Source organism: Pantherophis guttatus, chromosome 16 (genome assembly GCF_059756535.1).
Source record: "Pantherophis guttatus breed Tessera chromosome 16, ASM5975653v1, whole genome shotgun sequence".
Lineage (NCBI taxonomy): Eukaryota > Metazoa > Chordata > Lepidosauria > Squamata > Colubridae > Pantherophis > Pantherophis guttatus.
Genome location: NC_142078.1, coordinates 15883933 through 15911704, shown reverse-complemented (window position 1 = coordinate 15911704; position 27772 = coordinate 15883933). Strand labels below are relative to the sequence as shown.

The window sequence follows — 27772 nt, the reverse complement described above, 5'->3', positions numbered from 1 at the left end:
AAATTGCTTCTGGGGTAGTTGGGTTTTTGTTTTGTTTTTCGCTAAAAGAAAACAACATTTTGATGAAATTCTCCAGAGTGAAATGTTGCTTTATTGTACTTACTTAGCGACAAGAAAGCGAAGCGGTGAATATGAATGATTGTTCTTTCGTTTACAATCCTTTCCTTTTACTTCAATGGTTCAGTTTTCCTTCCTTCCTTCCTTCCTTCCTTCCTTTTCCTTTCTTTCTTCAACCTGCCCTCCTTCCTTCTTTTATCCCCTTCCTCCCTCCCTCCCTCCCTCTTCTTCCTTCCTTCCTTCCTCTTTCCTTTCTTTCTTTCTTCAACCCACCCTCACCTCTTGTTCTGCCTGGCACAAGAAAGTTTGCAGTCGGGCGGATTGTGGTGCGACTATGAGTCTCTCCTTTAAAGGACATATTATTTTTATTCCTCCTTTCTCCTCTCCTCCTATGCCAGTCCTTCCATCCTGCCCCTATTGATCTAATAAGTAACAGGAGGAGGTGCCAGGCTGCGACAGGAATAGAAACCAGAAAGTCCGTCTTTGGTGAGCAAGGGCTGGCACGTCACAGCAGAATGGAGGAATCCGAGGTGATGGGGAAGGAAAACTAGTTTTATTGGAATCGCTACAGCTATGGGAGAGGAAGGAAAGAGAGAGAAAGGAAAGAAGGGAGGAAGGAAGGAAGGAAGGAAGGAAGGAAGGAAGGAAGGAAGGAAGGAGGCAGAGAGTTAAGGAAGGAAGGGAGGGAGGGAGGCAGGGAGGGAAGGAAGGAAGGAAGGAAGGAAGGAAGGAAGGAAGGAAGGAAGGAAGAAGGAGGCAGAGAAGAAAGAAAGAAAGAAAGAAAGGAAGGAAGGAAGGAAGGAAGGAAGGAAGGAAGGAAGGAAGGACAGAAGGACAATCTTTTCAATCTCTTTTCTTCTTGCTTTGCATAGGGAGCACCTGAAGCAGGAAAGATCAGAAGAGACATCTTCGCTGGTCAATCTAATTTTCTCCTTTATTTAACAGCCGGGAGATCTTGAAGTTGTCTGGATAGACAGAGTGAAATTGAAGTTAATGACATGAGCATTGAGCTGAAGGCTCCCATTATGAGCCATCCAATTAAGGAGATGCATATAAATTACGGACTAATTATTAAGTTTCCTCACTTTGCCTAAAAGTATTTGCATGTTCTCTGTACCTTGCAATGTTTTCCTTCTTAATTTAATTTCCTTCTTTCCTATCAACTTATCAACTTCCATTATCCAGGATTTCAAGACAGTAGATTTGATTTCTGGAGCACAAAACCAACCTTCCTTCCTTCCTTCCTTCCTTCCTTCCTTCCTTCCTTCCTTCCTTCCTTCCTTCCTTCCCTCCCTCCTTCCCTCCCTCTTCCTTCTTTCTTTTCTCTCTCTCTCTTTCCTTCCTTTCTTCCTTTCTCTCTCTCTTTCCTTCCTTCCTTCCTTCCATTTTTCCTTCCCTCCCTCCCTCCCTCCCTCCTTTTTGATACACATCTTTTTCACAATTAACCATCATCATAAACCCCCAAACTAATTCAGAAACAGGATCGGGAAAAGAGAAAAAGAGAAGGAAGGAAGGAAGGAAGGAAGGAAGGAAGGAAGGAAGGAAGGTTGGTTCTGTGCTCCAGAAATCAACTCTACTGTCTTGAAATCCTGGATAATGGAAGTTGATATGCATATGGATTTGAAGAATGAACTACTAAATCTTCCTCTTTTCACCTTGATTTTAGTTTTAGAGCAGAGTACATTTTAGAGAGCGTAGAAAAGGGAGGTGCCGTATCACCCCAGTAGCCTCCAAGCTGGAAGGAAGCAGTGAGTTGGAACAGCGTTTGAGGATGTTTGGACTCCTCTTCCCAGAATTCCATGCTGGTTGGGGAATTCTGGGAGTTGCAGTCCACCCGTTTTAAGGCTGCTCGTAGTAGGAACAATCTCCTACGCGTGGCATCCTTTGCTAACCAGGCTGGCAAGGCAGAAGGACCTGCGAAAGGATTGATTTTCAACAATCTCTTATCACTTCCCATAAATAGATTTATGGTTACAGCATCTTTGAAAACCTTCCCATAACTCCTGTGAATTAAACGTGGGCTCTATTTATAGCGAAACCGAGGTTCAGATTTTCACATTGCTTGTCTTCTACCCGTGTGACGGAGCGGGCTGGAAGCCAACCTCCTTCGGGTGGGCGCAACGTTTTCCATCTGTCTCTGGCTCTCGTAATGGGCTGACTTGGTATTACGCCTTTTTTTTTTAACTTTTGACTGTGTGAAAGCAAGCTCTCGATTCCACAAAGAATTTCACCCCGTAAAAAGGAAAAGGAAAAGGGGGGGGAAACGGGGGATGAGATAAAGGGAATCCGCCAGGAAATTAAAAACCTGAAAATACATCCAGGGATGTGTTTGTTTGTGCTAGTCCTTGATGCTCTCTGAGCTTGGGCTGTTTTCTGCAGACATTTCACTACCCAACTAGGTAACATCATCAGTGCTAGAAGGGAGTAGGGTTTGTGGAGGAGGAGGAAGATTGGTGCTCTCTGAGCTTGGTGTTTTTCTTGCAGATATTTCATGGCCCGACTAGCGTGGGGACTCCTGGGAGGGGCGGGGTAGGCAGGGCCAGCCAGGAGTGGGATTTGTGGGTTCTCCGAACTGCACAGAATAGAATTTTATTGGCCAAGTGTGATTGGACACACAAGGAATTTGGTGCATACACTCTCGGTGTACATAAAATAAAAGATATGTTCATCAAGAATCATCAGGTACTTAATGATAGTCATAGGGTACAAATAAGCAATCAGGAAACAATATCAATATAAATCTTAAGGATACCAGCAACTAGATTACAGTCATACAGTCATAAGTGGGAGGAGATGGGTGATAGGAAGGATGAGAAGATTAATAGTAGTGCAGCCTTAGTGAATAGTTTGACAGTGTTGAGGGAATTATTTGTTGAGCAGAGTGAATCTTAGCTAGAGGTTCTACCGAACCCTCAGCAGCTCACCCCTGCTCTAAAATGATCACCTCTCCCCTCCTTTAATGTGTAACATCCCGAACGTGACATGTTTCTCCAGATGTGACTTGATGAGAAAAAGAGAGGCGGCTCAGGTGTTAGGGGGCAAGTCCCAAAGCTTATTAACATTCTGAAATGAGTCTTCGTTAGAACAGTGATGGGGGGAAAAGGATGGGGGAAAAAAAATGAGTTAATATTTTATCTCTTATATAACCTGGAAAACACAGAGTGTTTTTTGTTTCATCTTGTCTGCTGGTTGCGTGTGATATTTCTTTCCCACCACCTCCCCCCGTGTCATCTTTGCTACCGATCTGTCGGGAACGGTAGATTATAGTTCGTTCTTATAGTGAAGCAAAATACGGATGGGCTGCGAAGGGATCAACTCTCGAGTGTCGAACAGGCCCCCGCGCAACGGCGAGGAATTGTCTGATCGTTACTTAAATATGCATTGATTATTTGATTTGGAACAGCAATTATCTGTGTAAGAGACGGTGGACTCCCAAGGAGGTTGTCAAGTACAGGGAGATAATGGAACAGCGGAACAAGGGGACAGCGCAACGAGACGGAACGAAAGCGGTTAAGGGAGGAAGGCGGACATCCAGGCCAGCTTTGTCTGACCGTGCATGCTTCACGCCAAGCTCCAGATCAGGGATGCTTGAGCTGTAATTTAAGGAGGCCGGGCCGAAGGCGGAGAAGGTAGAAAGAACCTCATTTAAGGAGGAGAGGGTTGATGGTTCCAGCTGGAGAGGATCCCATCAGATGGGGGCCACGGTAGCGGACAAAACAAAATTGGAACTGGATTTGGGGGCTGTAGCTTTTGCTGGCTGTGAGGTTGTCCCCAAATTCCATGATCTGAGGTGGCTGATTTAGTACAGAGTGATCAATTAAATCTTGGTTGACTAAGATCTCATGAGGTTTTGGACCTCACAATTGGTTGTCGTTGCAGAGAAGTCCTCTAATTAAAAATTCCTTGCCATTCATCCATCCATCCATCCATCCATCCATCATCTTATCTCTAATCTATCTGTAATCCATCTATCCATCCATCCCCATCCATCCATCCATCCATCCATCCATCCATCCATCCATCCATCATCTTATCTCTAATCTATCTGTAATCCATCTATCCATCCATCCCCATCCATCCATCCATCCATCCATCCATCCATCCATCCATCCATCTATCTATCTATCTATCTATCTATCTATCTATCTATCTATCTTCCAGCCAGCGTGGAATTAAATCCTAAACAAGCAAAGTCCATTGTCTCCAAAACAAACTGGCAAAATTGACGCGGTGGTTCTCGTCTATATAAACGCACATCATTTGCATAACTGCACGACGACACAATTAAATATTTGGCGTAATTAGAAAACAGGCATAAAAATGTCAATCGTGTAATTACAAAATGGATGCAGTTTTGCACGTGGCATAAATTTTGTCAGTTCTCCCCGGGATAATCCGTCCGCCCCAAATTGTCGATTAAAGGAAGGTTTCATTGAATTTCTATACATTTTGTCTTCTCTGGATAACCTGTTTCCCCTCGTCCTTGGAACATCTCTCAGGATTTTGACCCAACCCATGGCAACATTAATTTGCGGTTCATATAATTTGCTGTTCATGGATTTGCTGTCAATGAATTATTTGCTTGCCTGCTTAACTTTTTAAGAGAGCAGCTTGCTGATTTCGTTCTTTTGTTTAGATCTGGCTGTTTGGGAAGGCATGAAATAGTGACCCCCACATACACACCTGTCTCCAAAAAAAACCCCAATTTCAAAGGTACATGCAGCTATTTCAGACATGGCTGATCTCCTCGTCCTTAGAGGATAATGGAATTAACAGATCCAGTTGGAAAGGATCTTTAGAGGTCTTCTAGAGTAGCAGTCACCAACTGGTGGTCCGTGAGAAAATTTTGGTGGTCCGCAGAAAAATTATTTGCGTTTTTTATATTGCAGTAAATCAGGGGTCCTCAAACTACGGCCCCTGGGCCAGATATGTGCAATGAACGTTTGTGTTGCTGCAGAGAGTCTCCCCCTTCGGGGTCTTTTTGTGTGGGTCGGAGTGGGCGTGGCTTGGTGGGCGTGGCAGGGAAAGAATACTGCAAAATCTCCATTCCCACCCCACTCCAGGGGAAGGATATTGCAAAATCCCCTTTCCCCCCCCCCACTCTGGGGCCAGCCAGAGGTGGTATTTTGCCGGTTCTCCGAACTACTCAAATTTTCCGCTACCGGTTCTCCAGAACCTGTCAGAACCTGCTGGATTTCACCCCTGTTCTAAGGTCTTATAAAACAGTGCTAATACTTCGCGGGATTTTGATTCTATGCCTCTGTTTATACAACCGAGGATTGTATTAGCTTTTTTGCGCAGCTGCCGCACGCGGCTAGCTCATATTTAAGCGATTGTCCAGTAGGACTGCCAAGATCCCTCTTCGCAGGGTCTATGATTTTGCCAGGATTTTTTTCCTAATCTGTACCTCTTAGTTTTCAGACAAATCCTGGCTTTTAGTTCCCGAGAGTTGGTGCCTTCATTCAAATGCGGGGCCCTGCTTTGGATGTTCTGCTACTTAATGATTTCTGAATGCCTTTCTGTTTTAATATTTCTGTGATGCCAGCGCAAGCCTGCTTTGAGGATTTCAACACGAAAGAGCCTGGCATACATTTTTAAATACCTCTGCAGATAGCCCAGAGGGTCACACCTCATTGCTCTCTTCTGTTTCCCCTGCAGGTGTAAATGTAATCTCCATGCCAACCAGTGCATTTTCAAGGAAGGAAGTCTCCAGTGTGAATGTGAACATAACACAACGGGACAGGACTGTGGCAGATGTAAGAAGAATTTCCGCAGCAAGTCTTGGAGAGCTGGATCCTACCTTCCCCGTCCCAACGGCTCTCCTAACGTGTGTAAGTATGGCAGGGAAGACAGCTGCGAGCTGAAGTCCCCTCACCAGAAGGAGAAGCATCTTCTCCTTGAGGTGTAGCATCATCTCAACCACCAAAAGCCAACGCAGTTCCATGGGAAGCCTGCAGAGATGGAGACAGGGAAGTAGAAAAGTCTAGAAAAGGACTCGTCCCGGAAATGATCCACTGAAACCTTGAGCAGAAAGAATGGAAGCGCTATTGGTTGGTCAATTCCGTGCACGTCAATTTCCATTCATCCTCCAAAACAGGGAATGAATCTAGGCGGATGGAAACTAACCAAGGAGGGAAGCAACCTAGAACTAAGGAGATATTTCTTGACAATCCGTAGGACGGCTTGTGGGTGCTCCAACACTGGAGGTTTTCAAGAAGAGATTGGACAACCATTTATCTGCGGTGGTTTATAGGGTTTCCTGCCTATGCAGGGGGTTGGACTAGAAGACCTCCAGGGTCCCTTCCAACTCTGTTATTCGTAATAGTTTCCATCTATTGTTTCTCGCCCTGCCTCCAGGTGCTTTGGAGAATAGGTGGATCCCCTCTTCTTTGTGGTAGCCCCCTTAAATAGCAGTCTTTTTAATTAATTGATCGATTGATTACATTTTTATGCCGCCCCATCTGCCCTACAAGCAGACTCTGGGCGGCATAATTAGCCTCCTGTCTGGCGCCCTATCCTTCTTGACCGCCTCCTTCTTTTCTTTCTTCTCTTCCAGGTGCGGCTCCAAATTTTGGCAGTAAGTAAAACGAAACAAAATTTTAAAAAAAGACCCAAAAAAGAAGGAGACACCTCCCGCTCCCCCCCAAAAAAACCGCCAACCCACTTTGAAATGCGGAGAGGCTCGCTGGCACGGTCCCGGCGGATGCTGTTTGATGGCAAAAAAAGGAGCTTTTTTAAATTTTTTATTATTTTTCCCCCCTTCCATCTTTTTTTTTTTTTTTCCCGGTCTCCGTTAACATCTGTCCAAGCAGAAGTCTGCTTCTCTAATTGTGCCTCCTCTCCCTGCCTGTCAAACATCTCTCTTTGAGTACGGTCGGAAACTTCATTGTCTTTGTCGTGCCGGTGTGTTCTTTTTTCCCCCAAGAGGTTTGTTAGCAAGGCGTAGAGGAAGGAAATAAAGTGTTTTTCGAAGAATGCTAGGGAGGGAGGGAGAGAGAGAGAGAGAGAGAGAGAGAGAGGGATGGCTGTTTTCCCCCATCTCCGGCTTAAGAGCCTCGCAGGCAGTAAATTAAACTCTTATAAATCAGAGAGACTGCTTTCGATGGCTGAAGTCCCCAGCCAATTTTCTTAGGCTGAGAGGTGTGTGATACTTAGGAATGAACCTGCAGCATGATACAGAGAGTCCTCGCTATACGACCGTCGCGAAGCCTGGCAATCATCATCGTCTTTTAACGACCCCTCGCGGGGTGAAGTCTGGGCAACTGAAGGGAGCTGAGGGTTACTGGCCAGATGCCCTTCCTGTCGCCAACGCGGAGTTTTGTTCTGCGGATATATATTCTCATCGTGCCCCGAGAGAGAAATATCTGCCTCTACCTAGGATCGAACTCACAGCCTCCTGGTTGTGGGGCGAGAGCGCCACCTCTAGGCCACTGCACCACTGTCATGAAGGCTGGCAATGACGGTCATAAATTGCAAAAATAGATAAAAAGCAGGTTCTGTTGACTGAATCGTCTCAACCTTTAGAGATTTAAGGTTTAAGTTATCCAAATATTAGTGTCTTCATATTCTCCAGTCAATACCACTGTACTCAAATCATTATCATCATGATAATAGGCAGGAGATCCAATACAAGTAGTCCTCAACTTACAACAGTCCACTTAGTGTCCGTTCAAAGATACAAGAGCACTGAAAAAGGGGGATTGGCGGCCGTTTTTCACACTTACGACCGCTGCAGCATCCCCGGGATCACGTGATTAAAATTCAGATGCTTGGCACCTGACTCGTATTTATGACGGTTGCAGTGCCCTTCCAGACTTGTGCGATCCCCTTTTGATCGGTGGGGAAGCCAGATTCACTTCACAACCGTGTGACTCACTTAACGACGGCAGTGATTCACTTAACCACGGTGGCGAGAAAGGTCGTAGAGTGAGGCAAAACTCACTGAAATGTCTCACTTAGCAACAGGAATTTTGGGCTCTGTTCTGGTCGTCACTGACTTTGCTTGTTGGGAGGTCGCAAAAAGAGGATCGCCTGACCCCTGGGATAAATACGAGTCGGTTGCCAAGCCTCTGAGTTTGGATCCCGTCCCCACGGGAATGCTGCAACGGTCGTAAGTGTGAAAAACGGGGATGAGTCACTTTTTCCAGTGCCGTTGTAACTCCGAACGGTCACTAAACAGACATTTGTAAGTTGAGAACTATCTGTGTTTCTCTTGCAGAGAGAAACTGCAGCAAAGTTTTCACCAAGTTAACTTTTGGGATGCATTTCCAGTAACAAGGCTTTTTTAATTGGCTGCGGAAAATAATTTGATTGCTGGGGGAAAGGCAATGAAAGGGAAATGAATTCTTCACATCTCCGGCTAAGTTTCGTTTTGCTTCAAATGTGGCTTGCTGAAAAGACCCAACTGGCTAGATTCGAGAAGGAGGCGGTCCATTAAAATCCTTCGTACCGCCACATTAATTTGCAAATTACGGCGGTCGAGATTATACACCCAATTTAAACCCGAGAGAAAAAAACAGTGTAGAGCTTGACAGCTACGGGGCTTTGGGGGGGGGGGGAAACATTTGAAGGTTCCAATGGACTCAATGAAACTTTAATTTATTGGGGTTTTCAAACTAATTTGACAAAGCGAAGGAGCGGCTCCAATTCCTCGCCGCTCGTCGAAGGCGCCCCAAAATGATTCTTTTGCAGAGGCGCCCGAGTATTTTAAGGTATCGGACTCGGTTGACTCCCATCCCGTCTTCAGATCCAATCGATCATTTTTTTTTTTTTCAAATCTGTCTGAAACTGTTTGGATGGAATCCGGCTCAGTTCAGGGCTGGGCTTCAAAAATTTTAGCAACTCTGCCAGGTTGCTGAGTGGGCGTGGCCATGGTGGGCGTGGCCTATTCGGCCTCCTGCACCACGGCAGGGGGGCGGTATTTTTGCCCTCCATGGACGGTCCTAAGTGTGAAAAAAAGAGGCCTTAAGTCGCTTTTTTCCCATGCCGTTGCAACTTCGGACAGTCCGTAAACAAACGATTGTTAAGTGGAGGAGGACTGCCTGTAGTAGATGAGCAGATAGATTAGTGGATTCATTTCCCAAGGCCACAGAAATCGGAGAGGTCTTTCTTAAGGGATTGGCGTTCTGATTTTCTTTCCTTTTATTTTTTTTCCTTTTCCTCTGCCATCTTTATTTCTCTCTGGATAGCAAAGGAGACGCCCAAGCCAGTAACTAACCGTCCAATTATCGTCCTTACAACTAGCATTTCCAAAACCACGATTAGTACCACCTACGCCACGGAATCCTCTTGGGTGCCCACCGCTCCCCTCATTACAACGCAGCAACCAGGTGGGTGCTGAGCCTAGTTTGAGACTCCCACCCCTCCTGAGGTAGACCCAGTAGATATAGCCTAGTTCCGTGCTTCTCTTGCCAGCTTTGGCTTCCTGCTGCCATGATGACCGACGCCGTGTCGGTGAGAGGTAAGGCGAGAAGGTTCTGACCTGCTCTGGCTTGCTAGGCTCTCCCCTTCCTCGTAGGGGGATGGATGGGGAGCCTGGATGTAAAAAAAAAAATCAGTCTGTTTGCTGGCGCAAGGCTTCCCACGTGTCGGCGGGAGAGCTTGTGCGTTTGCCCAGCTAATTAATGAAAGGGAAGATCATCCGTGGGACGGATCCCATTAATAACGGGCCCCCCCAAGCCCTCCCTGCTGAGTAGCAGGTGCAACATTCTCCAGGAAGGGCTTCAGAAGCAGTGGAAGAAAGAAGGATGGATGGATAGACAGACAGATAATAGGACAGATAGGGAGGGAGGGAGAGAGAGAGACAGAGAGAGAGAGATAATAGGATAGAGAGACAGAGAGATAGATAGGTAGGTAGGTAGGTAGGTAGGTAGGTAGGTAGGTAGATAGATAGATAGATAGACAGAGAAAGATAGATAGATTAGATAGATAGATAAATAGATAAACAGACATAGATAGATTAGATAGATAGATAGATAGATAGATAGATAGATAGATAAACAGACAGAGATAGATAGATTAGATAGATAGATAGATAGATAGATAGATAGATAGATAGATAGATAGATTTACAGACATGGATGGATGGATGGATGATAGATAGATAGACAGACAGACAGACAGATACTGGTAGATAGAGATATACGACAGAGATAGATAGAAAGAAATGGATAGGTATACAGGGGGGGGGAGAGGGAGATATCAATAAAAGAGAATATTTGTAGCTCAGAGTTGAAGCTTGCAGTCGTTTTCTTGCAGATGTTTCATTACTCAACTAGCTAACTTTATCAGTTCTGTGCATAAACAGTGACTGTATATTACCCAGCTAGACAACATCATCAGTGCTAGAAGGGAGTGGGGTATGGAGGAAGAGGAGGAGGAGGAAGAGGAGAACGACGACTATGGGATCTTCGGTGGACTCTGAGCTTGTTTTTTTCCTTGGAGACATTTCATTACCCAACTAGGTAACATCATCAGTGCCAGGAGTGTGATTTGCTCCCTCTTTATATACAGTATCCGAGCTTGATTGTTTTCTGATGTTTGGTAAGATCAGCACCCACTCAAGACAACAGAAATGGAACCCCCTCTTGCAGAAAAGTTTGTGAGTGGAGGTAATGAGTGGATCACGATCTTTTGATAACTGGAAGTCTTGTCCTTGGCCAAGGTCAAAAATGGAAGCCATTTTGAGAGCATGCCCATCACCTGCTCACTAATTTCCAACGGTGTCATCCAAAATAGATGGGAGAAATCTTCCCTACTATATTCTTCTTCTGTGGGGGGAGATATGTGGAATGTCCATCCAACTCAAGCCATGAGGGTCAAATTGCTCTCAATCAGTATGTAGCATTCCGATTATTCAGAAAGGGAGAGAAGAAAAAAGAAGAAGAAAGAAGAAGAAGCATAAAGTTGCTTGAATATGGTATTTATAAAATCTCTTCCCCCCCCAGAGATGCCTTTTTTTGAAATAACATACACTAGATCAGGCTACCAGCTGTTTTCCAAAGCTTCGGAAAGAAGGCGAAATATAAAAGCGAACACATAAATTACAGCTCAGTCGATAAAATTAATCCTTAACTCTGTTTTTCAACCAATCGCACCTCGACTTCGGTGGTTAAAAAAATGGTCCCTGCCCATTCATCATCTGAAGTGGAATTGATTTATCTACCAGCTAAAGGAGTTACATCTTCCAAGACCCATTAAGTTGCAGGAATTGGCTTCGATATTGCATGCAAATTAGTTTTGATAGATTAGGTGCCATCAAGTTGATATTGAGTCTCAGTAACCACCGAGATAGATTTTCATCGGGATGATCTGTCCCTCACTGGTCCTTCACATCTTCCTCCAGCATAGCCATCACAACTACAGTTGGTTGTCCTCCTCTTCTTCTCCTTCCTTCTACCTAGCTTCTGGTTGTCCTCTTCTTCTCCTTACTTCCATCTAGTTTCTGGTTGTTTTCTTCTCTTTCCATCCACCTAGATTCTAGTTGTCCTCTTCTTCTCATTCCTTCCATTTTTCCTAGCATCACTGTCTTCTCCAGAGGGCAGGGTCTTCACTTAATGTGTCCTTAATTGAATAATTCGAGCTTGGCCATTTGTGCTTCTAGTCAAAACTCTGCAATGATTTGTCCGATGAACCATTGGTTTATCGTTTTGGCTGTCCACAGTCTTCTCAGGAGTCTTCTCCAACCTCCCCAAAGCATCTGTTGCCTTCTGATGGTCTTCAAAACGTAACTTTTGCTACTATGGAATGTCACAGAAAGGCTCGTTCTATTTTGATATTCACGGAAATTATTACTCAGTCCTAACATCTCAGTCTTAACATCTTTTTTTGCATTGTGGCGACCAGAACTGGGCGCCATTTCCCAAAGTGTGGCCTCACCAGTGCAGTATAAAATGGTACTATCCCTTCTCATGATCTTGATCAGTGGTGAAATCTGAACCGGTTTACTATCGGTTTGCTGGCTGCATGCGCAGTGCACACTAAAAGGAGGCATGGGGTTAAGTAGAACAGCGATTTCCGCTACCGATTCAGACAAACCGGTCTGAACCGGCTGACTATCACCTCTGGTCGATACCTTTCAACAGGGAAGGAGTAAGGCCACTTCCTTCATGCTACTATTTGGATTTTTTTAAAAAAAAACAAACAAAGCGGCGTCTTCCATTCCAAATCTTCACAGGCTTTGCTTTCTACTTTTTTATTATTATTATTATTTCCCGACCTTTATGGCTGTTGAGATGCAGCTGATCTTCTTTCCCTCCCTCTCCTCTGGAGGCGATGCAAAAGCCATCCATAAATGTCTATGGGATTCCTTGGCAGCTCAGGGCTAGGTGAATTAATAAGGCTCTGTACAAGCTGAACTGGGGAAGGTGTCTATGCAAAAAAAAGGAAAATGCCTTCAGGGCAGCTTCTTTTATTGTGACTCTAATTAAGCCCTTGCCAATTTGTGCCGGGCCATCTTCCTATTCTAGTTGAAAGCCCCATTAATATCCACGTGTTGCCGTTTCCATTTATCCAAGTTCTTTAAAATACGGTTTTAAAGAAGGAAAAGGAGGAGGAGGAGGAGAAAGAAGGGGAAGAAGAAGGGGAAGAAGAAGGGGAAGAAGAAGGGGAAGAAGAAGGGGAAGAAGAAGAAGAAGAAGAAGAAGAAGAAGAAGAAGAAGAAGAAGAAGAAGAAGAAGAAGAAGAAGAAGAAGAAGAAGAGCAACTGAACAATTTCTGAGCTCAAGATTTCTTGATCATCTTCCTAACCATCTTCCTTTCTAAAGTGACAGGCCTCTTCTGTTGCTTATTTATATAACGGCGTCTCTTAAAAGGATAGCAACTTTCTTGGATGTTTGTTGGGAACCACGCCTGAAGATTCCCCCCATCCACGCGATTCTATTTCTCTTTTCTTGTTAATGGAAAGCCGTTATGTGCGTCGTCCACTTTCTTGCATGAATAAAATGTTGGAGTGGAATGGAGGTGAGCCTTCCAAGTGGAAAGATGCCACTACGCTGAAGTCAAGCAAAGATTCCATTAGCTTAAAAAATAGTCTTGGTAAGTTCATACCAAGAACATGGTTTGGGCAGTGGTGAAATCCAATTTTTTTTACTACCGGTTCTGTGGGCGTGGCTTGGTGGGCGTGGCAGGGGAAGGATACTGAAAAATCTCCATTCCCACCCCACTCCAGGGGAAGGATTCTGCAAAATCCCCATTCCCTCCCCACTCCAGGGGAAGGATACTGCAAAATCTCCATTCCCTCCCCACTCTGGAGCCAGCCAGAGGTGGTATTTATCGGTTCTCCGAACTACTCAAAATTTCCGCTACCGGTTCTCTAGAACCTGTCAGAACCTGCTGGATTTCACCCCTGGTTTGGGGGCATCGTCACTTTACCATAATTGGAATTTTGTGTTGTTCTTTGCAAGAAAGGACCAGTTCTTCTGGGGTGGCCTCCTTGGAAGATAACGTCACCCCAGCCAAGATCGACGTGGACCCAGAAGGTAAGAAACACCTGCTATGGCCATTTAGCTTCCTGTAGGAACTGTATCTGGTAGCACAATATCTCCTTTCCACCTGCTATCGTCCATCCTCCTTGCTTTGTGCTCTACGGTGTGTGTTGATGTGAGCTGACATGGCTGGAGAGAGCTTCAGAAGCAGTGGTAGACCCCAAAGATGGTGCTAAGTAGTGGTGAGATTGTTTTTAGGATGTTTTGAGAAGAAGAAGAAAAAAAGTGTTTCCACAAAGGAAAGCAAAGTGATGTGTAGATTAGGAGCTGTTGAGTCTCTTTGTGCCAGTGTTTGTGTTGTGCTGATAGGCATGGCTTCCGTGATAACAAGGGGACCTTAAATGCCTTGGGGGAAGATCAAATTGTCTTCATGCATGTAGGAAACATCCGGTTTGTTCTGGGTGGGGGATCAACACGGCACCCGTATAAACGGAGCTGTACAATAGTGTTGAAGTGCATCTCTCCAAACTTGACAACTTTTAAGACTCGTGGACTTCGACTCCCAGAATTCCTCTGTGAGCCATGCTTGGCTGGGCAGTTCTGGAAGTTGGAAGTCCATCAAGTTGACAAGTTTGAAGAGCCCTGACCTTGACAATATCATACCTCATTTCCAAGGTTCAGGTTTTCTTCCAGGAGGCTCATAGATCAAAAAGAGCCAATCGGGTGACCTCCAGAAGCTTTGAACACCAATCAGCTCCTGGTATGGCCCATGGCAAAAGATTGTGGGAGATGATGTTCAAAACATCTGGAGGGAACCAGCTTCCTCACTTATTACCCTGTTTCCCCCAAAATAAGACCCAACCGGAAAATAAGCCTAGCATGATTTTTCAAGATGCTCGTAATATAAACCTTACCCCCCAAAATAAGCCCCAGTTAAGATCGTCAACCAGACGGAGGCATTTAGTACTGTATTTCCCCCAAAATAAGACTTAACTGGAAAATAAGCCCTAATGCGTCTTTTGGAGCAAAAATTAATATAAGACCGGGTCTTATTTTGGGGGGAAACATCGTATCAGTTGCAAAATATACAAATTGGGTGATTTATGGGTATCCAAACCTCAGGGCATCAGTCAAAAACATGTTTGATGATTAACCCATTCATTCTCAAGATGTAGATACCGAAACAGACTGGCCTTCAACCATAAATGAGTGAACGAATCATCATCGCATGGATTCGCACTGAGCCATAGACCAGGATGGGACCAGCTTCTCTGCTTGTCTGGTTTTAAAGAGGGCTAAACTAAAAAAAGTTTGAGGTTAACTCAATTTAATAGGCTTAGATGTCTTAGCCGTCTTAGATGCCTGAGATGTCTTAGCAAGCAGTGAGGGGGTGAATCGCGGGCCAGATGTAAGTCAAAGACTACCTGGATTCAGGTAGACTGAGCTACCAGATTGGGATTGCAAATGTCCACTAGAGGGCAACAGGGAACTATGAAAAGATGCCCTCTAGTGGTTGATAGGAGTAGTGAAGGCTAGATCACAGACTTTTAAAAACTGAACGCCTCTATATTTAGACTTGTTCTATCTAACCTATCCTATCCCAGGTTTTCAACTCATGGGTGACAGAGAAGATGAGAAAAAAGGAGAAATATGGCTGCAACTCAGCCAGGTGTTCAAATTGCAGGCAAATATGCTTTATTTAGAAGCAATTTCACAAGGAGTCGTCTCCGAACACACTCCGAGTGATCCAAGGGCACACGTAATTGAGCACCTTGGCATCCTGGTTTGACACACTCAAACCTAATTAGACGATGCTTTGAATTTTTAACCGGCTTTCTCTCCTGCATGGAGCTCTTTCCCAAATCCCCCGGGGATAGGCAGGTGGGTGGGTGGTTATGATAATGGCAGTCAGGGTCCCCCCAATTTTGGGGTGGGGGGGGAAATGATGCTCTTCGAAGAACAGCTGCAGAGACTGGTGGCTGCGTCCTCTCCTCCCTCCCTCCCTTTAAATAAAATGCTAAATCAATGGAAGCCTTTCGAAACCGTTGTTAAGGGAAACTCCTAAAACTTCTCAGGTGAGAAACATCCAGGGTGATAAGAAGATTGATCTGGAGGAAGGGAAGGGAAGGGAAGGGAAGGGAATGGAATAGAAATTAGAAATTAGAAATGGAATGTAATAGAATAAAAATGGAATGGAATGGAATAGAATAGAATAGAATAGAAATTAGAAATGGAATGTAATATTTATTTATTTATTTATTTATTTATTTATTTAATTTGTATACCGCCCTTCTCCAACAGGACTCAGGGCGGTGAACAGCCACGGTAAAAACATAACATATAAAATTTAAAAACAATTTTAAAAACATTAAATAATTTTGGCCATCAATTTAAAACAACCCAATTAAAACCAATTATAAATTTAAAACTGCAAGGATGGGGTCAAGCCAATAGAATAAAAATGGAATGGAATGGAATGGAATGGAATGGAATAGAATAGAATAGAATAGAATAGAATAGAATAGAATAGAATAGAATAGAATAGAATAGAATAGAATAGAATAGAATAGAATACAGAATAAAATAAGAATAGAATGGAATGGAATGGAATAGTATGGAATAATATGGAATAGATTAGAATTAATCCTTGATTTATGATCTCAATTTAGCCCAAAATTTCCATTGCTAAGCAAGCCAATTAAGTGATTTTTTCCCCATTTTATGACCTTTCTTATGACCTTTCTTTCTTGTTGCTAAGTGAATCACTGCAGTTGTTTAGTAACATGGTCGTTAAGCAAATCTGGCTACTCCGTTGACTTTGTTTCTGAGAAGGTCGCAAAAGGGGGATCATGTGACCTCGGGATGCTACAACCGTCACATGTACGAGCCAGTTACCAAGTGTCCGAATTTCGATCACGTGACCATGAGGAGGCTGCCACGGTCGTAAGTGTGAAAAAAATGTATAAATCGCTTTTGTTTTTCCCCCCGGGTGCCGTTCGAACTTCGAATGGTCATTAAACGAACGGTTGCAAGTCGAGGACTATCTGACTTAATGGCCGCGTGTTCCACTTAACAACTGCAAGGCATTCCTTCAAAACCCCCTCCCCCCTGGCCAAAAAATGGTGGTTAAAATCAGGCGTGAGTCACTTAAAGAAACTGCTTTGTTTAGCGACAGAATCCTTGGTTCCAACCGTGGTCATAACTCCAGGATGAACTGGGTCAGGTTTTCCATCCCTCTCCCAGCCTACTCAGGCCAGATTTGGGGGTTCAGGAGTCCAGCCAGAGGTGGGCACCACATGAATTAACAACCACATCAGGCTTAAAAAACGTTGGCTAAATAGGACGGCGTCGCGCCGGAACGGGTGGAGGGGCCCACTCGCGAGTCACAAGAGAGAGCTGGAGGGGGAACTCCCCGTCTTTATCAGCTGCCGGAAGAAAGAGAGAGAGAGACACACACCGTTTCCAGCGCACAATTCTCTTTTTCCACCCACGCTCTCGGGCGAGCGCTGGCTGGCTGCTGACACTCGGCCGGGGCACGTGGTTTATGTGCTGTCTCATTCGGAGGTTTCAGAACAGGACTGCTGGCAGCGAGTCGCGGGGAAAAAAAAATAAAAGCTGTCAGGCCCTGATCAAAAAAAAAAGGATACCGAGGCCCAGCAGCGAGAATTATGTATGCACAAAACTGGAAAAGCGAAAGTACACAGTACCTATAAGATGAAAATGTAATCAGGAAAATACTGGACTGCGCCGAAATGGACAGGTTAACGATGGGAATCAAGGATAAGGAGGAAACAGGGTATTAACATGGGACTTATTTTATAAATGGTTAGAAAACAGAAGCAGAAGTTTAACGATGTATAGATAGATAGATAGATAGATAGATAGATAGATAGATAGATAGATAGATAGATGATATATAAGCATTATATAAGTGTTCTCGGCTTCGTGCTTCCAGGAGCAATGTGAAGAACATTGCCGAGAACACCAGCCTGAAGATGACAAATGAGACTTTGTTGAAACGTCGCCAAGACACTTCCAATTTTACATGGGAGAAGACCCGAATAACCAAAGACCTACATATATATATATATATATATATATATATATATATATATATACATACATACATACATACATACATACATACATAACATTATAAGCAGTATTAGTATTACTATTATTATTGGATTACATTTGATTACAGATTTAATTGTATAGAACGACCATAAGTGAAGATTATATTGTATATACCCGTGATGATGAATTTATGGCACGCTATTGGTAGGCATGCATGCGACTGTTGCCCTAGTTCAGCTCCAGTGGGACTAGAAAGGCCCTGGAGCCTGGGGAGAGCGAAAAACGGGCCTACCGGGCCCACCATGCTATCGTGTGCCAAAAGCACAGGGAATCATGCGCGCATGCAATGGGGGGCAGGGCGCATTGAATTATGGCTGTGGGCACATGCACGCACGGCTTCCCCCGCGCTCCCCCCATTTTTGGCACGCGACGGCAAAAAGGTTAGCCGTCACTGGTATATACTATGAGAAAAATGGCTATAATTAAGGGGTATAATATTACGTGTATTCAAAAGATATTTGATTCAGACAGTACACTGTCGTTGCAGAAATGGAAATGTGATGTATAACAAAAGAAAACGTATAATAAAAAATTGTGTGTGTGTGTGTGTGTGTGTATACTGAGGCAGAGATTGGCAGGCAAAGTACCGCAGCGATGCCCGAATAGCCTAGCATCCTTTCTTCTTTCCCTCCTGTGGATTGTATCTTGCAGCACACACCTGTTCTAAGGCTGCCAGGCACCAGAGGAACATCCAATTCTCCTCCTCGCTGCCTGATGTTTTCATTCCTTTTGATCTAAAGAGGCAACTCGAAACCACGATAGGATTTGCGAGCTGTTTGAGGTCCAGGGTGAGAGAGGAAGGCGCCTCTTGGGACCCTAGATCCGTGATGGCGAACCTATGGCACGCGTGCTCGAAGTGGCACATGGAGCCATGTCGCCTGGCACGTGTGGCGTCCCCCGTGCGTCTTCCGGGTTTCTGGCGGGCATGTGCACACGACGATCAGCTGGCTTTTTTGCATGTGGCAGTGCCGGAAACTACAGAGCTGGTCTTCTGTTTTCCTGCCGAGCATTCGCGCCGGCTAGCTGATCATTGTATGTGCATGCGCGCCAGAAGCCCGGAAGAGTAGCTGGCTGAAACCGGAGGTTCAGTAGCTGAAACACGAAGTTGATTTTCGGGTGGTTGCATGCACCCTGGGCAGCTCCTCTTCCGGATTGCGGCCCAGACGCTCGTGTGTGCTCCATCACTGCCCTAGATAATTTTGCCGTGGGGCTCAACGAGGGAAGAGAGGAGGATGCAGGAGCCAGAAAGGCGGCCTTGCCAACTTCTCCATCGGCTCAATTTTCAAATTTAGAGGGCGGTCAAGAAGGAAAGGACCTTGAGGAGATACGGACCGAGCAGTGCACATGTCAGAATTCAGAGGGGAAGGAGGGAACTGTGGACGTGTCTTAAGCGGCTGGTCCTGCCCACAAGATGTCGAAGTTGGCATCTCTAGAGCCCGGCGTGTGCCAGAGCGAACTCTAATGGAATTACTGCAGTCATAAAAACTGCTTCAGGTTGCAAATGTAAGGAAGGCAATGCCAGGGGAAGAGGACAGCTGGGGTCACCAGCTCTTGGCTGGTGTCTCTTTCCTCGCCCTGTGCCAGCAGCATAGTTAACAGAATCACAGAGTGGGAAGGGACCTCGGAGGTCTTCTAGTCCAACCCCCTGCTTAAAAGCAAGAGATCCCACACCATTTCAGACAAAGCTTTCCAATCTCTTCTTAAAAGCCTCCTTCTTTCATTGAATAAATCTCCTGTTTTCCAAACGTCTCCAAAATCGGGTTTTTCCACCTCAAATGTACAGGCAGTCCTCAAATTACAACCACTCGTTTAGTGACCGTTCGAAGTTGCAATGGCACTGGGGAAAAAAAAAAGTGGCTGTCCTCACACTTACAACTTTCCCGGCACCCCCACGGTCCCGTGATCGAAACTTGGACACTAGCCAACCAGTCGCTGTGTCTCCTCGACGGTTGCTGTGTTTTTCACATTTAATGACTGTTGCAGCATTCCCACAGTCACGTGATCAAAATTCAGACGTTTGGCCACTGACTTGGATTTATGACGGTTGTGCAGCATCCCAGGGTTATGTGATCAGCATTTGTGATCTTATGACCAAGTCCTGGGGGGCTGTCGGATTTGCTTAATGGCCATCCGATTCACTTAACAACTGAAGGACCGCCTTTATCTATTCGTTTAGCACAATGATTTTCATACAGGTAGTCCTCGCCTTACAACAGCTCATTGAGGGACCGCCCACAGTTACGTCGCTGAAATAAGGGACTTATGACCATTTTTCCCACTTATGGCCCTTCCCACCATTCTAAAGATTCTTAGCCAAGAGCAGAGAAAAGAGATGTCCCAATTAATTAATTAATAATTTAATTATTATTAATTATAAATAATAATTAAAAGGAGGAACCCCCGATTTGACAATAGCTTGTGTTTGTGGACAAGGGAAAGGGGGCGAGAGAGAAAAAAGAGATCTGTTTTGGGTGGTTGTTTTTTTTTTTCCTTCTTTAACATTATTCTCAAGTTTTGCCCGAGACTTCCAGAGCCATCGAGGTCAAACCTGAATCGGATGTCCGGATCTCTATTGAAACGTTTCCAGGTAAGACTTAAGGACAGGTAGGGCAGCCAATGTGTTGAAATGGAAAACCTGCCATGTGTCCAGAGAAAGTGGAACTGTACGGTCACCTTCGCCCACTATTTTGATTTCTCTGATGTAATAAAGTCTTGACGGGTGAGTGGCGTTCGTGGCCCAGAGGTGGAGCGCTCGCCTCTCAATCAGGAGGCTGTGAGTTCGATCCTAGGTAGATATCTGGCGGCAGTTATTTCTCTCTCTGGGTACAATGAGAATATATCTGCTGAACAAAACTCCTCATTGGCAACAGGAAGGGCATCCGGCCAGAAAAAAAAACTCAGCTCCATTCAGTTGCCCAGACTCCACACAAGGGATTATGGGGTCGTTAAAAGAGGACGATTAAAGTCTGGTGGTTGATGGAGTTCATTGGAGCTCTGTTTCTTGTGTGTCGTAAACTAGCATGTCCTGCCTCAACGTGTTACGTGTTCCCTGAAAGTCTGGGGGAAGAACGTGAGGGTTTAATCATCCTCGACCTCACCTGAGTTTTGAGGGAACCTGGTTTAATTCTCCTCTCATTTTTCCCATCTCAAGAAGACCCACGGCGTGGTCATTGGGTAGGGAGGGGAAGGACTCCTTATTTCCACACAGTCTCAAGTCAAGGCAAGGCGTGGCCTTCTGGTTGCGTGCTCCCTCAAAGGTCTCCCAGACGTGTCTTCTCCTCCTGCCTTGCTTCTTTCATCTTTCCGTGAGGTTCTCAACCAAGCTATGGGTGAAACAAAACCACCCAACGGAATGCAGAGATGGGCTTCTCCGCAGCACGGTTCTAGAAGCTCCGGAAACTTTGTTTGATTTCTCAACTAGCTTTCACGCCACCTGATGAATCAGACCATGTTCTTTCTCTCTCTCTTTCCCCCCTCTCCCTGCGGCCAGACTGTGAATGTTACGGACACTCCAATCGGTGCAGCTTCATCGATTTCCTGAACTTGGTGACTTGCATTAGTTGCAAGCATAACACTCGGGGACAGCACTGCCAGTATTGTCGGCTTGGCTACTTCCGAAATAGCTCGGCCGAGCTGGACGATGAGAACGTGTGTGTAGGTGAGTAGAAGGCGTGGAAGGCGCCAGAGCTGAAGGAGCTTTCTCGGATGAGAAGCGAAACGTCTTCAAAGAAAACAAACAAAAACAAACAAAACAGAAAGTAGAGTTGCCTCTTGGAAAAGAATAGAAGCCACCAGGGTAGCTTCAGATCCATTTGGTTGACTTCTGATTGCATGAACAATCAATCAAACAAACAAACAATCAGAATAGAGTTGGAAAGGACCTTGGAGGACTTCTAGTCTGGTCTAGCAGGAGATCTTGTACTGTTTCAGACAGGTAACTGTCCAGTATCTTCTTAAAAACCTCCAGTGATGAAGCACCCACAACTTCTGGTGGCAAGCTGTTCCACTGGTTAATTGTCCTCACTGTTAGGAAGTTTCTCCTTAATTCCAGGTTGCTTCTCTCCTTGGGTAGTTTCCGTGGTGCAGGAGGCCAACTAGGCCACGCCCACCTAGGCCACACCCTAGGCAGAGAACCCGGTTGCTAAAATTTTGGAAGCCCAACCCGTGAAGAGGTCCATACGCACAGGATTTCCAGAGTTGCTCCCAGTCTCATCACCATCGTCAGAATTAGGGATGACTTCCGAGGTTTTCCCACCGTAGATCTGACTTGGCTGGTCCGTTGTTTCTTCCAGATTGCAACTGCAACCGAGTTGGCTCGCTGGCTAACCGTTGCAATGAGACCGGCTATTGCGAATGCAAAGATGCGGGCGTGACAGGGCCGAAATGCGACGATTGTCTGCCCGGCTACTACTGGAGGCAAGGTTGCTTACGTAAGTTATGTTTCCCCTTTCTGAATGGAGGTGTGGGAGTTGATTGGCTGTCCTGAATCCAGCCTGATTGAACCAGGGACAGCCTTTCTCAAGCTTGGTGACTTTTAAGACCTGTGGACTTCAGCTCCCAGAATTCCCCAGCCAGCAGGCTTTTAAGATGAGTGGAATTCTGGGAGTTGAAGTCCATACATCCTAAAGCAAGCTGGCTGGGGAATTCTGGGAGTTGAGGTTCACACACGTTAAAAGAAGCTGGCTGGGGAATTCTGGGAGTTGGGGTTCACACACGTTAAAAGAAGCTGGCTGGGGAATTCTGGGAGTTGAAGTCTACTCATCTTAAAGCATACTGCCTAGGGAATTCTGAGACTGCAAGTCCAAGCATCTTAAAGCAAGTTGGCTGGGGAATTCTGGGACTTGAAGTCCACTCATCTTAAAGTCACCAAGGTTGAGAGACATTGTCTTTGAATCCATCCATAACCGTCTCTCATTCCTGACTCAACATGACTCAGTTCTGCAAATCTAACTGCCCTTTCGGAAGCCATCAAATCTCACTGGCAAAACCTTTATTGCCCGCCCGCTTTGAATTTTAATTTGGGGGAGCAACCCCACCCCCCCAACCTCCCTCCCCACCCTGGCTTCCGACTCCTAGCACTTCCAACGCCTCCCTCTCTCTCCACAGCGAACGTCTGCGACGACGAACTCCTGATTTGCCAAAATGGAGGCACGTGTTACGAGAACCAGCGGTGTCTCTGCCCGCCGGGTACCAAGGGCATCCTGTGCGAACAAACCAAGTGCGAAGGGGAGGACACAGAGTGCGACTCGGTCTCCAGGACGTATCTCAGCCTTTCAGCTTTCGTGGCCAGCGCGGTGAGCCTACACATGCAACAACTCTTGGACCTCTGAAGGAGGAGGAGGAAGGTGCTCCGTCAAAATCCCACGCAAAGGCTCGAGCGGAAGCGAGAAAGGATTGGGACAGCCCGAAAATGTTGCGAGCTCAGAAAAAAAAAAACCCATCCTCCAGCCGGAGCTGGTGTCTCTTGGTCCTTGTTGGCCAAGCGTTGAAGGATTCAACAGAAGTTCCTGCTCCTCACAGAGATCTTTGGTTGGACATCAGTTGAAGGAACATACAGAGATACCTGTTATGGGGTCCACCAAGCCAGGAAAGGACACCTCAAGAGGACTTGGGGGGAAATTGTAAAGTGTTTGCAATTTTTCCAACTATCTTCCCGAGGGGGAAATTGTCCAGAGCTCTCCTTTGCACAGGGGTAGCTTCCAAAAAAAAAGGGGAGGGTTCGGGGGCAAAATTATCTTGCATTTATGTTGCACTGCTCTTTCCCTTCCAAATTCTCTTCTTCCTTCCAGCCCAGTTTTTTTAGGAAGATGTTTAGGAAATCGGCTAAACGGAGGCTGGCAGGTACAAAATTGGAAAAGAAGGAACTTTAGGGGGTCTTCTTTTGCTCAGGCCTCCAAGGATAACGTGGCCTAAAAGAAATCAAGTTGCTGAATTTATTAAGTTTTCCTCTTTTTTTTTTCTTTTTCTATTTGGACTTGTTTTCCGTTTTTTACTCTTTGGTTAAGAGTCTTCAGTTTTCAACACTGGTTTTTTATTACGCCAAAAATACATCACACTCCTCCGGGCTTTGCCGAACAGATTGCCATTCAATTCTTTTCTTCTTCTTCTTTTTTTTTTCTTTCTTTTTGGTAGAGAATTATATTTGTTGGAATGATCAAGAGTGGGGGAAGGGGAGATTTAAAAAAAAAAACTATCAGGTGAACTACTACAGCCTTTAGAGAGAGAGAAAAAAAAACATTTTACCTGAAATATTATGGTGTTATAATCCATTACATAAAAGCAACTTATTAATTGCTGTTAGATCTCGGATTAATTTGTCTCTTCCAGCTTTGCAGACTTAACGCGTTGGTTTGGTGGGCATCGTTCCAAAAAGATTGTGAAAAGGACAAGCAATTGGCACTTCGCATTTCCTGATGCCAAAGATGGAATTAGGGGTTTGTTGAGAGTTTGCACGTAAACAGACTAGCTTTTCTCATTATTATTATTATTATTTTTAATTTGATTTATATGCCGCCCTTTTCCAGAGACTCAGGGCGGCTTACAATGCGCTAAGCAATAGCCTTCATCCTTTTGTATATTTATACAAAGTCAGCTTATTGCCCCCACAAACTGGGTCCTCAATTTACCTACCTTAGAAAGGATGGAAGGCTGAGTCAACCTTGAGCCTGGCGAGATTCGAACCTGCAGTAATTGCAGGCAGCTGGTCTTAATAACAGGGTGCTTTAGACCACTGTACTACCAAGGCTCTTTATGATGGTTAGGTGCTCCTAGTTTTTAAACCAGGAGCTAACCCTCCAGGGGTGGGCTGTTGGGGGTTCAGGAGAAACTCTAGCTAACATTCTGTGCAGTTCGGAGAACTCCCAAATCCCACTCCTGACTGGCCCCGCCCACCCTGCCACGCCCCTCCCAGGAGTCCTGACAAGGCCCGTTTTGGATGCAGGTAAGTGCAGGGCGCGCCCTGAGGCTCGGGGAGGGCAAAAAACGGTCCTACTGGAAGTTCAAGAAGGGCCTCCGGAGCCTGGGGAGTCTGTTTTCACCATCCCAGAGGCTCGAGAAAAACCTCCGGAGCCTGGGGAGGGCGAACCCCGCTGCCATGGTGCAGGTTGTCAACTAGGCCACACCCACCATGGCCACGCCCACCCTGCAACCCTCTTTTGAGTTGCGAGAGGAGAACTCCTTCAGACTGGTTGATTTTCGATAGGAAGGCAACGAATGCACAAAGGATGATCAAGTTGGCTAGGATTGAAGCAAGGGTCGACATCTTTTCAGGATTTGAACCTCATCCCCTGATACTGTCGTCGGATAAGAGCTGAATAAAAGGGAAGAATGGGGGTGGGTGGGAAATGGCTTAAATCTATAGAATGCAGAATAACAGAGTTGGGAGGGACTCTGGAGGTCTTCCAGTCCAACCCCCTGTTCAAGCAAGAGACTCTATACCAGTGGTGGCGAACCTTTTACTCACCGAGTGCCGAACAGGTACATGCTTTGCGCGCTTAAATAAAGATATAAATAAACAGAAATAGAGATGGAAGACATGATCTAGAAGGTTCCTGAAGCTGCATTTACGAAGGTTCTCAAAGTTATCCACAACTTCCAACCGTCTCTGGTTGGCTTCAGGGTCTACCAAGGTATTTATAACTCCCCAGAAATGGATTCTGATGAGGTTGTCTTCCTACTCTAAAAGGCAAAGGTTCCCCTCGTACATATGTGCTAGTCGTTCCTGACTCTAGGGGGCGGTGCTCATCTCCGTTTCAAAGCCGAAGAGCCAGCGCTGTCCGAAGACGTCTCCGTGGTCATGTGGCCGGCATGACTCAACGCCAAAGGCGCACAGAACGCTGTTCCCTTCCCACCAAAAGTGGTTCCTATTTTTCTACTTGCATTTTTTTTATGTGCTTTCGAACTGCTAGGTTGGCAGAAGCTGGGACAAGTCACGGGAGCTCACCCCGTTACGCGGCACTAGGGATTCGAACCGCTGAACTGCCGACCTTTTGATTGATAAGCTCAGAGACTTAGCCACTGAGCCACTGCGTCCCTTGAGTGGGAACTCAAGGTCCCTTAGTGGGAAGGCACCCTTCCCACTCTAGGAACACACAAAAATTAGCCTTGGAGGCCTCAAAAGTAGATCTATTGAGTCTCTTGATCTACTCAGCTTTATGAAGCCAACTAAGTCAAATTGATAAGAGAGCATCCAGTCTGATGGCACCAGATCAACTGGATTCTGCATGCTTACCCATGTTCGTTCCTCATCGCGTCGAGCAGCCAGATCAGAGATTCCATTTCCTGAACCAAATCAGGAGCCAAGATCTCGCGGCCAATTGCAGCAACGATGCTGAAAGGATCCTGGGGAAATGAGCTATGAAGTCCTTCCCATGGGAAATTCCATCCAGGATCTGGAAAATGCAGAAAGTAGGGAAGCTATTTGCCCAGGATACAATAGCTGCTCTTCTGGAAGATTTCAGAAGAGATCAGCAAGGATTCTCTTATCAAATTTTCTTCTCGGGGTGTCAATTAAGCTAAGCCACCCCCCCCCCAATGCACAGGGGGAAAAACCCCAAGTGACCCACATTCAACATAGATTTATGGAGATTCTCAATCATCCAGATCATAGTTGTCCCAAAAGTGGGTTTTTTTTTTTTCAAAAGGCAACTGGGCTTTCTTTGTTTTTCCTTGAAGACGTTTCCCTTCTCATCCAAGAAGCTTCTTCAGTTCTGACTGAATGGCGGGGAATGGAAGGATTGATATTCCTTCCTTCCTAGTCGTAAGGGCTCTTTCTGAGAGTCGTTGAGGCCAGCTGGAGGGTTTAAACTGTACCCTCGGTGTCACCCGAATAGTGCAAATGGGTGTGGAGCAGCGGTGAAACCCTACGCGAACCGGTAGTAAAAAAAAAAAGCTACCGAATCCTTCGAACCGGTATTTCCAGCGATCAGCTGTGCTGCACGATTTAGAATTGCTATAAAGTAGGAAATCCTGCCTTCTAGTTAATCTAAATCGCGCGGCATAGCTGTTCCCCCCCCTTCGCTGTTCTATTTACCTTCCTGAGCCTTTTTCCGCGCAAAGCGTGCGTTTGGTGCGTACTGCGCGTGCGATGGCCGCGAACTGGTGGCAAACCGGGGAAGATTTCACCACTGGTGTGGAGCCTTCTTGCAACTGCTGAAAAGGACTGTGTCGTGAATAGGAGATACCTTGTTTTCCCCGAAAATAAGACCTCCCTGGATAATAAGCCCAATCGGGCTTTTGAGCACATGCGCTAAAATAAGCCTTCCTCCGAAAATAAGCCCGAAAATATTTAAACGCATTCACAGCCCGTCCCCTCCAATTCCTCTGGTTACGATTAGGGAGACAGAGCTGGAAATCAGGTAAGATGGTCTTGCTCCATGCGCCCCAAAATAATAAAGACCTCCTCGAAAATAAGGCCAAGTGCTTATTTAGGGGTTCAAAAGAATATAAGACAGGGTCCTATTTTCGGGGAAACACAGTAGGTGGAAAACAAACCCATCTTCATTTGATAGACACAGGCCATTCTTGAAGACAGCAAAGCCCACATCCTGGACAGAGAGGGATGCTGGTTTGAAAGAGGGACGACTCAAAGAGGCCATCTATGTTAAAATTGAACAGCCCTCTCTCAACAAAGGGGGAAGGATACGACACCCCCCCCCATCTCCTGTTTACAACACAATCTTTTCACAGCAGTTCCAAGAAAGTTCCGCATCCATATTGCATTATTCAGTGGCCTCAACGACTCTCAGAAAGAGTGCTAACGACCAGAGGACTGTAAAGGAATACCAATCCTTCTATCCTCCGTCGTTCAGTCAGAACTGAAAAAAGCTTCTTGGATGAGAAGGGAAACGTCTTCAAGCAAAAACAAAGTCCAGCGGCCTTTTGGGGAGGGGAAAAAAGGCTTTGGGGACTCCAGATCTATAGGAGCTGCTCCATTTGCTGTGCCGAGGACGGGGATCTAGGTGTAATCAGAGAACTATTAAGGTGTTTTTGTTCGGAGGGGGAAAAATTGGCTCACGGTAACTAACTCACTTGCTTCTACGCAATAGAGCCCTGATCCAAAACCCTGGAAAAATCGCACGTAATTTGCTCTCGCTCTTAATTCACAAGTCCTTAACTCACCTTTCGAAAGCACGAATCAGAAAAAGCCAAGTGTA

The 27772-nt window shown here is 45.6% G+C and overlaps 1 protein-coding gene and 1 long non-coding RNA gene across 5 annotated transcripts in view; one reads left to right on the top strand and one right to left on the bottom strand.

Moving 5' to 3' along the window:
• Positions 1-23914, top strand: part of NTNG2 (netrin G2) — a 51596-nt gene extending 27682 nt beyond the window's left edge. For 2 of the 4 annotated variants that reach the window (XM_060684588.2, XM_087879999.1), the window contains 8 exons: positions 5716-5888; positions 6614-6634; positions 9246-9386; positions 13461-13535; positions 20131-20205; positions 21109-21276; positions 21911-22048; positions 22725-23914. In XM_060684588.2, coding sequence (XP_060540571.2) covers positions 5716-5888; positions 6614-6634; positions 9246-9386; positions 13461-13535; positions 20131-20205; positions 21109-21276; positions 21911-22048; positions 22725-22948 — 1015 coding nt within the window. In that variant the 3' untranslated portion in view covers positions 22949-23914. The remainder of the gene's footprint in view (positions 1-5715; positions 5889-6613; positions 6635-9245; positions 9387-13460; positions 13536-20130; positions 20206-21108; positions 21277-21910; positions 22049-22724) is intronic. The other 2 variants (XM_060684590.2, XM_087880000.1) reach the window with 1 other exon arrangement.
• LOC148111819 (uncharacterized) lies at positions 589-26008 on the bottom strand. The gene is made up of 2 exons (XR_015730231.1): positions 25849-26008; positions 589-1022 (listed from the first exon to the last, which is right to left on the bottom strand). It is a non-coding gene; the product is annotated as an uncharacterized LOC148111819 (long non-coding RNA).
• Between the last annotated feature and the right edge of the window lie 1764 nt (positions 26009-27772).